This window comes from Montipora foliosa, chromosome 10 (assembly GCF_036669935.1).
Source record: "Montipora foliosa isolate CH-2021 chromosome 10, ASM3666993v2, whole genome shotgun sequence".
Taxonomy (NCBI): domain Eukaryota; kingdom Metazoa; phylum Cnidaria; class Anthozoa; order Scleractinia; family Acroporidae; genus Montipora; species Montipora foliosa.
The window spans coordinates 14,144,017-14,154,016 of record NC_090878.1 but is presented as its reverse complement, the minus strand read 5'-3'; the positions used below and the strand labels follow the sequence as shown (position 1 = coordinate 14,154,016).

General features: G+C 38.9%; 2 protein-coding genes across 2 annotated transcripts in view; one reads left to right on the top strand and one right to left on the bottom strand.

The window, feature by feature from the left end:
- The window catches only part of LOC137973007 (zinc finger SWIM domain-containing protein 5-like), a 435,845-nt gene that overhangs the window by 330,024 nt on the left and 95,821 nt on the right, over positions 1–10,000 (bottom strand). The window lies entirely within an intron of this gene.
- Positions 1–10,000, top strand: part of LOC137972545 (zinc finger protein 729-like) — a 64,884-nt gene that overhangs the window by 20,153 nt on the left and 34,731 nt on the right. Inside the window, exons 3-4 of the mRNA XM_068819293.1 lie at positions 1,999–4,064; positions 9,214–10,000. The exon at positions 9,214–10,000 is cut by the window's right edge and continues 455 nt beyond it. Of these exons, the coding sequence (XP_068675394.1) occupies positions 1,999–4,064; positions 9,214–10,000 (2,853 nt within the window). The remainder of the gene's footprint in view (positions 1–1,998; positions 4,065–9,213) is intronic.

The following is a 10,000-nucleotide window of genomic DNA, read 5'->3' as shown; positions in this document are numbered from 1 at the left end:
AAAACCTCCAATACTTTGCTTAGGTACTCCCACTCGATTGAATCAAAGGCTTTCTTTAAAGTCGAGGACAATTGCAACTCCTCTTGTTTTCTTCGTGCTAGTGTAATTTCGATGACAACACTTATAACTCTGACATTTTGACCAATATACTTATCTCTTACGTAACCAGTTTGATTTGGACTTACGATCTCCCGGAGTACTTTTGCCAGCCTTTTTGGAATTCCCTTTGTTCCTATTTTATCTTCCACATTTAGAAGTGTAACTGGGCTTAAGTTGTTAAGAGCATCGGTAGGTTTGTCTTTCTTAGGTAAGAGTGTGATTATGCCTCTCTTTTGACAAATTGACAAGTCACCTTTATTAAAGGCGTTGCTAATGCTTCGGACTAAATCATTTCCAAATTCTCCCGAAAACACCTTTAAAATTCCGACGTAATCTGTCCGAACCAGGAGATTTATCATTTTTCATTTTAGTTAAAGCTTTCAAGGACTCCTCTTTACTTATTTTACCTTCACATGCGGCGTTTGTTCTGTCATCGCTTAAAGGTTTGATTAATTCGTTTTGAAAGAATACATTACAGTAATAAAAACAATTAATTCAGTGTTCGACACTAACGATTGCCCGGGGTAAGCGAAATTTATCCGTAGGCAAGTAAAACAACTCTAAGACTTGCGCGATCGGACAATCAGAATTTTACTTCGGCTAATATTTTTCGAAACGATTTGTTTGGCAACGAAGAAAGTGACTAGCAATATGACGTAGCCACCGCGGCGCAAACAAGATAAAAAAAATAACAACGTTACAACTCTTTGTTGTCCTTAATTTTTCTGTTAAAAGATATATTGGTACAAGGCTCAAAACAGATTGGAAGGAGGAACATCTTGGAAAAGAATTTTTGTTACAATGGAACCCAGTTTCGCACGGCCAAATGCGCCTCGATACTTTGATATCGAACATTGTACCTTTTGTCACGCAATTTCAACCAGCTTTGGAAGGCTTTGTCAGCGCGCGCCCATTATGGCAGCCACGTTTATTTCAGCTTCGTTATATTTTATGTGTTTTTTGCTTTTTTTGGCTTTTTCGTTATCGAGAACTACTCCTCCTACATTGTTGATGGTAGATGGATGCGACATGGGATTTTTGAAAGTCAGTACTGGGTTTCTGGACGGATGCGGTGAGATTTATTTGGACCATGCTGTTCGTTTGTGTGCTGGGAAGCAAAGACTAACACTGAAGGAATTTTCATCGAACTGGTAGAGCGTTGACCAAAATGACTAAGCGGGGTTTAACATCGTTGGCTGTTCCGGGTCACGACCCTCCTATTGACATCACCATTTTTGTCGACGTTTCCGTTAATCCAGGGCCGGTCTCTCAAACACAAGTTCGAACTTATTATTTGCCTCCGCCGCCTGCACAACAGCCATTACATTCGCAGGTAACTCGTTCCTGCATTAATTACTCGAGGAGTCAACTTTTGAACATCAGGGTCTCAAGACAATATTTGTTATCGACCAGAGTTTATGGAGAGCTTAAAGCCTGTGGTATTTTAAAATACAGAGGAAGACGCGCCGGGCGTCTGAGAAAAAACAAGAAAACTCAAAATCGCCGTCGATTTATTATTTATATTCCTACTGACTATTTTGTAAGCGAATATAATAATTTGGTAAACGAATCTCACTGGAATACTGGTTCATTATGCGTGAACGAGAGTCAACGCAATCATCTGGACTATTGTTATACGCGTCCGATGGGTGTTAATGTCAACAATCTCATTTACGTCGACCGATTTCATTCACGATTTACTAATCAACCATTGAAAGGAGTAGAGTTTTGTCTCCATGTTAATCCGGCTAATGTGATTCAAATTAACACCTCTCCTCCGAACTCTCTCGATGCACGTCACCTTAAAGTTTGTGTATGGAACGCTCAATCATTAAGGAATAAAACGGCGAGTCTTGTCGATTATATACATGACAATAAATTGGACATCTTGGCAATTAGTGAGACGTGGTTTTCGGATAAAGATGCCGCGGTGAAAGCTGAATGTACTCCCGATGGTTACAAGTTGTATGATGTACGTAGATCCGGCCGTAATGGTGGAGTAACAGCTTTGATCACTCGTTCAAATAAAATTGTCAAGCAGGTTGTTGCTCCTACGTGGTGCTCTTTTGAACTTTCGGAATGGATTTTAATTGATGGATCTTTTCGCTTACGGCTTGCTGTCGTCTATAGACCTCATTACTCTACAAAGCATCCTGTAACAATCTCTTCCTTTGTTTCCGAATTCTCCCAGTACCTTGAATCATTTGTTTTATGCACGGAGCCCATATTGTTATGTGGTGACTTTAACATCCATGTTGATGCTGTGGATAAACCCGATGCAGAATCATTTGTTGACCTACTTGATTCTTTTGGACTAGCTCAACATGTCCACTTTGCAACTCATGTTGAAGGACATATACTGGATTTAGTCATAACCAGGAAAATGGACAGTATTATTCAAGACACACCAATTTTAGGCTCCTTTCTATCCGACCATGCGACTGTATTGTTTAACTTAAAAGGTTTTAAGTCAGAATCCTCTGCCAAGGAAACGTGGTTTCGGAAAATCAAATCGATTAATCTTCCCAAGTTTAAGAACGATCTTCGTAATTCAGAATTGTTACTAAACACTCCTAAACGTCTTGCTGATCTCGTTGGTTTTTTTGGCACTACTCTAAAATCCATCATTGACAGACATGCTCCTTGGCGGAAGAAAACCATGATTCAAAGAGCTCAAGCCCCATGGTTGTCCGATGAGATCAGATCTGTGAAACGTCTCCGGAGCATAGCTGACCGGAGATCTTTCAAACTTCTTCGGAATAAAGCTGTCTTTCTTATGAACAAGTCTCGTTGTGAATTCTATACAGATTTCATCAGCAACATCTCTGATAATCAACGTAAGCTTTTTGCTGCTACAAAGAAACTGTTAAATCAGTCAGCAGAATCGCCCTTTTTACAGCGCGGCGACAAGTTAACTTTGGCTAACGACATGGGTTCGTTCTTCGTCAAGAAAATATCCGATCTTCGCGTTAGCCTTGATGCAATTCCGAACTCGTGCAGTACTATCAGCCGCCATTCTTCTCAGTGTTCTTCTTCCTTTACTGCTTTTCACCGTGTAGACATGGACTATTTAAGGAAACTTGTGCTTAGAACGCCGACAAAATCCTGTTTACTCGATCCTATTCCTACGAACATCATGAAAGATTGCCTTGATGAGTTACTTCCGATATTAACAACCATGATAAACCTGTCGCTTGAATCTGGATTTTTCCCTGTTATTTGGAAAGATTCGGTTGTCACACCACTGTTAAAGAAACAAAGCCTTGACTTTGTTTTTAAAAATTTTCGACCTATCAGCAATCTTTCCTTTGTTTCAAAATTGGCTGAAAGAGTGGCAGCTGATCAGATCCAGTCCTACTTAAATGAGAATGATCTTTTTCCTACATTGCAATCTGCCTATCGACAGCACCACAGTACAGAAACCGCCCTACTTAAAGTCAAGAATGACATTTTGATGAGCATGGAAGATAAGCATGTCACATTGCTTGTGCTTCTCGATTTAAGCGCCGCTTTTGATACTGTGGATCATCGGATTCTCTTAGATCGCCTCCAATTTGATTTTGGAATTTCAGGTTCTGCACTTAATTGGTTTGAATCGTACCTCTCTAATAGAACCCAGCGTATCTCTATCGATGGTGTTCTATCGAATACTTTTAATCTTAAATTTGGAGTTCCACAAGGTAGCTGTCTCGGGCCATTATTATTTTCTCTCTATGCTAGCAAGCTTTTTAAGATCGTCGAGTCACATCTTCCTAATCTCCATTGTTATGCAGATGACACACAACTGTATATCGCGTTTAGACCAGGAAATGATTTGGAGGAAACTGCTGCCTTAACTGCCATGGAATCATGTATTGCTGATATCAGTCAGTGGATGCACAAGGATAAGTTAAAACTGAATTCAGATAAGACAGAATGTCTTCTAATTGGAACGCGACAACAACTTCAGAAAGTCAGCAACATCAGTATGTTATTGGTTGGCGACTCCCAAATTGCTCCATCATGTGAAGTTCGAAACTTAGGAACCTGGTTTGACTCGAAAATGAGTATGCTAAGTCATATTAACAAAACTTGCTCATCTGCTTTTTATTATCTTTATAACATACGTAGAATTAGGAAATATTTAAGTCGTCCGACTACCGAATAATTAGTTCATGCTTTTATAACCAGTAGAGTAGATTATTGTAATAGCCTATTATATGTCCTCCCGAATTCACATATCATGAAACTCCAACGTATAGAGAATGCCGCAGCTCGACTGGTCATAGGAGCACCAAGATTCTGTCATGTTACACCATTGCTTTTTAACCTTCATTGGCTCCCGATTAGTTACCGCATAAAGTTTAAGATTTTGCTTTTGACATTTAAGTGTTTATACGGTCTAGCTCCTAATTACCTGATTGATTTAATTTGCATCAAAAAGCAATCCAGATACTCCCTTAGGTCAAACGACTCTTTATTACTTGAGTTACCTAGCATTAAGACCCGTCCAACCCTTGGCGATCGTGCATTCCAGTCAGCTGCACCTTATCTTTGGAATGCATTACCTTCAACAATTTGCAACATAAAGACATTGGACACTTTTAAGACTGCTGTTAAAACTCATTTTTTTAATTTAGCTTTTAAATGGGTTTTTCTACTCATGTCTCATTTTTAATTTAGCTTTTAAATAGGTATATGGTTGTAGTTTTTAATAGTTTCTTATGTTTTTAGTTCACGTGACGGTTTGACATAATTTTATTTTAAAATATTGTGAAGCGCAACTGAATATATTCATATAGAGGTCTGCGCTATATAAATGTAATTATTATTATTATTATTAAGGCTTAAAGAACACACTATTGGACAAATGGCATTTTATTCAAACCAGCCTAATCTCAAAGAGAAATTCAAGGAATGCTCCCTTGATCTCTTACAGAAAAGGAGCAGTGCTTGAAGATATGCTTGTTAAAGCAAAACTGTAAAGGTTACTAGAACACAATGGACACAGCAGGAGTCACGTTGGTCTGTCAAACCAATTTTACAAACACATGTTACACAAAATTGACATTTTTACAAGCCTCCTTAATGGGCAAGAGGTCTGTAGAAGGTGGGCAACCAAAAAAACGAAACTGGTTGCCTAAAGGGCAAATTAGTTAAAAATACACGTAAGTGTCGAACACTGATTACTCTCTGGACTTCCTGTGTTGATGCTATCTGCCTCGTACAAAGTCGTGTAGCATTTCTCTTCTTCTCTTAGAATGGCTCCCTGATCTTCTGTTTCGGTTCCATCGTTTAATTTCAACTTAGCAATATTCTTCTTTTCGTATTTTCTTTTTTTTCAAAAATGAGGAAATACCTAGTGTTTTTTCACCATGCTCGACCCCCCTTGTTTTCCCGCGTACCATTGCGCCCTTCACTTTTTGTTCCATTATTCGTTTTAATCTCGATTGTGTAATCTGTATGTTTTTTGTTCGGAGCAGTGGGTTGTTTTTACAGTGTTCCGACTGAGACAAGAGATCATTTAATTGCTTTTGTAGCTTTTGTTCCTCATTTCTTCCGGTTTTAGTTTTTTTGGCGTATTCTATTGTGAATTCTCTCATATCCATTCATTTTCACGAGGTCCCACATCAGTCCTTTGTCTTCTAAATAGCTGTATTTATTTCTATAAAGTGCCCCTGTGACCAAAATACCAATTCTTATTTTTCTTTGGATTTCAAAACTATGTTAATTAAACACTAAGCGACCAAATTTTTAAGCCCTGATTTCAAGAAGACACCTGTTTATTTTACCATGAGTTCTCCTATTAAATGGTCCGCCATTACTAACTTTAAGTTCTTGAGAGAGCTGGATCGAGGAGAAAATGACGTAAAAGGCTCACCAGTTTCAGAATGGAATGCGTTTGAACGCGACTGAATTAATATGCAGCACGGGGGTTTCGGGCTTTCAGACTTTTAAAATCGCGTTTTGCGTATATAATAAGCTGCATTCACACGCTGAAATTTTAAGCTACTGAGTTCCAATCGGTCAGTTTTTAACGTGAGTAATGGCGGACCGTGAAATATAAAACTTACACTCAAAGTAAACGGCCTTGATAAAAATCAAAGCTCACAATTTTTGCCAGTCAGGTGTTAAGCAAACACACTTCCAAAATCTGAAAAATTTTTATCACAGGGGGCACTTTAACTTCTAATTCTTTTCTTTGAGCTCACTGATGTATCTTTCATCTTCGAATAATGATGAATTAAATGTCCAAAATCCTGGTCCGGTATTCTTTTCAGCGAATCTGATTGAATAAATAACTTAACAGCACAGTGATCAGAGCCTGGAGCGTGTATAATGTCACATTCCCTAGCGAGATAGGTGAGATTTGGAGTTGCTAGAAAGTAATCCAGCGTTCATTGTGCTTTATACGCTTTGCCTCGCCAAGTAAACTGTTTCTTGTCAAGATTTTGCTCTCGCAACACGTCTTGTAGAAAATAAGAGAGCAGAGTTTGTTTATTTTATCTATTACACATTTTTGTTATCTACAAGGTTCGACAAGAAATGTGCGAATTCAACACAAAGATCACAATCGTTTAACTCTTGAGGTTGACCATTGTTTTTTGCATAGTCAAAAATTCCCTCTCCCAGACGAGGTTATTTATCACTGCCTTATTATTCATCAGCTCATTTTCTGAAATTCAAGCACGATTCCAACGGACGTGTTTGTTTTCGTGATTTATGCACACGCTGTTGGCCTATTTGTCACCACGGACTTGCACTTTTGTACACTCACTCACTCACTTACTCACTCACTCACTCACTCACTCACTCACTCACTCACTCACTCACTCACTCACTCACTCACTCACTCTCTCTTACAACCCGCTGACATTGTGTGTAGTGTGCACTACTACCACAAAAATAAATGGAGATGTAAATTGCGTGAAATCCTTTCCTAAGAGCCGAATATAATCAATTATTATTGTTTAAGTGCCCTCCGTAACTCTGGGAATTTGCACATATTCAACAATCCTTTTCTGATCTCATACTAACATGAGTGATTGTAGACAGTCTTTATAAATATTCTTGCAAAGTCCGGTCCAGACCAGCATCTAAATGAAGCTGTGCTAAGGGCTTTCTAATTGGAAGTCAATAGTGCATTCTGTAGAAAGTTCAGGCAATTTATTTTTGCCTTGTTTGACCCGCGGGCGGGGGACATGTAGATATCAGAAGTAGTGAAGAGGAGAGAGGTGATATCAGTAACTTATTGGTTAAATGGGATGTTGAAATTGGTTGTGTGCTCAGTCTTCAATGATACAGTCTTTTGCTTGCCTGTGAGTGTCACTCCCAAGAAAGTTGAGGCGCTTACACTGTGAAATGTTTCGTGCAACCTGTCTCGCAATGTTTTGGCGACATTGTGGCGGGACAAGTTGCACGAAACATTTCACAGTGTAACATACCCTGCAACGGCCAAAATCGTTGCGAGACAAGTTGCAAGAGCCATTGCTGAAAGTAGAATTAGGTTCTACTTTTCGTGCAACTTGTCTCGCAACGATTTTGGCCGTTGCAGGGTATGTTACACTGTAAAGGGAAGAGAAAGCAAGTCATCGTTTTTTTCTCATTGGAGCAAATGTTTTGTGGCGTTTAAAGGCGCTGTTACACTGTGAAATGTTTCGTTCAACTTGCCCCGCCATGTTTTGGCGACATTGTGGCGGGACAAGTTGAACGAAACATTTCACAGTGTAACAGCGCCTTTAAACGCCACAAAACAGTTGCTTCAATGAGAAAAAACAATGACTCTGCATGCCTCGAACGTGCTTTTTGCGTTCTGGTGCATTTCTTTGCCGTTCTCGTTCTGCAACAACAACGTGAAATGATCAAATTTTAGGTTATGTATGGGCCGCGAGCGCCCAACGATATTTTCACAATTTCCCTCCAAACATCCACACCTTCGTGCATAACAATTTTAATCCTCGAATGACTAGGTATACTCTTTTCCATACACAACGATTCGAAGAAATCGCGAAATTGTAACAATAACGGGAAATAATACTTTTAGAGAACGTTCTTGTAGCCGAAGTCGTCTCCTTGCGTAAGTTCCCGTTTAAGTCTTATCTCTTTAACAAAAGAAATTTTCGCCTCTGAAAGGTCCTGTGCTTTATTCCCTCCACTGAATGATATTTAGTGATGTTTTTCAAGGGTATATTCTTGGACCTGTGCTATTTTCCTCTTTTTTTAATTTTTGCTGAATACTCAGTTCAATGCTTTTAAATGCTGTTAATACGATGTATCTCCCCATCTTTATCAGAAATGCGCTATACCCGCATGCACGCCATTTCTGGTTGCGTTTCTACTAATACCTTCTGTTAATTACATTGCCTTCACAAAAACAGGGGCCACCTATTAAAAGGACCCCATAGACGCAAGAGCATCAACGGTCAACTTGCGATTTAATAGATCAATTTCGATATATTGGAATTCAGTCCTGAACAAAAGACATCATCTCGAGGCTCTGGGGAATAAATTTAAGGATTTGTATGAGTTTATTCCCCAGAGCCTCGAGATCGTGCCTTTTGTTTAGGACTGAATTTTAATAAATCGTAATTAGTCTATTGTTTTGTACCGCACATTTGATTCGCTGGATCTGACAATGTTGGAATCTATTGTTTCGGTTCTGCCCTCTAACTGGTTTTCATGATCTCCGTGGCTCCGGTTTCAGTGAACGCGCTGACTGAAATAAATTTTATTTTCTTGTGGTCACTTCCACAATAACTGAGTTCGTAGAACTTGTTGGGTGTCCCACACTAAACTAATAATGTTAACAATATAATTATTTTCTTGCATTTAAATCCTTATAATTGTTTTGTATTAAGAATTTAATTTTCTTTTTAATAACTTCCTTTAGATGGTTTGTTTTCTGACTTAAAAAGATGACCAGTGACTTCACCTTGACATGACTTCGATGGCGGTTGGACGTTATTGATGAAAATAACTTCTTAATTTTTTTTGTGTGTTTTAGTGCTAAGTGAGATCACAATCCGTAAAACAAGTCAAGATCAGTTAAGCCATGAATTGCCATATGGTCACTAATGGTTCGTTGTATAAACAGAGAAGAAGATATCTCAACAAAGAACAAATTGTTGTGAAAAAAAAAAGAATTCCATACTGGAGAGAAGCTCTATAAATGCAAGAAGTGTGGGAAGGGTTTTAGTCAAAGAGGAAATTTAACGACACATGCCAGAATTCATACGGCCAAAAAACCCTATCAATGCAAAGAGTGTGGCAAGTATTCTAGCAGGGCAGAAGCTTTAAGGAGACACAAAAGAGTGCATATTAGAGAGAAGCCTTATCAATGCAAGCTATGTGGCAAGTCTTTTAGCCAAGCAGGTCATTTGAGGACACATAAAAGAGTCCATACTAGAGAGAAGCCTTATGAATGCGAACAATGCGGCAAGTGTTTTAGTCAAAGTCAACATTTAAGGACACATGAAAGAGTCCATACTGGAGAGAAGCCTTATGAATGTGAACAATGCGGGAAGTGTTTCAGTCAAAGTCAATATTTAAGGACACATGAAAGAGTCCATACTGGAGAGAAGCCTTATGAATGCGAACAATGTGGCAAGTGTTTTAGCCAAGGTCAAAGTTTAAAAAGACATGAAAGAGTGCATACTGGTGAGAAGCCTTATATATGCGAACAATGTGGGAAGTGCTTTAGCTCAGCAGGTCATTTGAGGACACATGAAAGAGTCCATACTGGAGAGAAGCCTTATGAATGCAAACAATGTGGTAAGTGCTTTAGCGTAGCAAGTAATTTAAGGACACACGAAAGAGTCCATACTGGAGAGAGGCCTTATGAATGCGAAAAATGCGGCAAGTGTTTTAGACGCATAGACAGTTTGAGCAAGCACGAAAGAGTCCATACTGGAGAGAAGCCTTA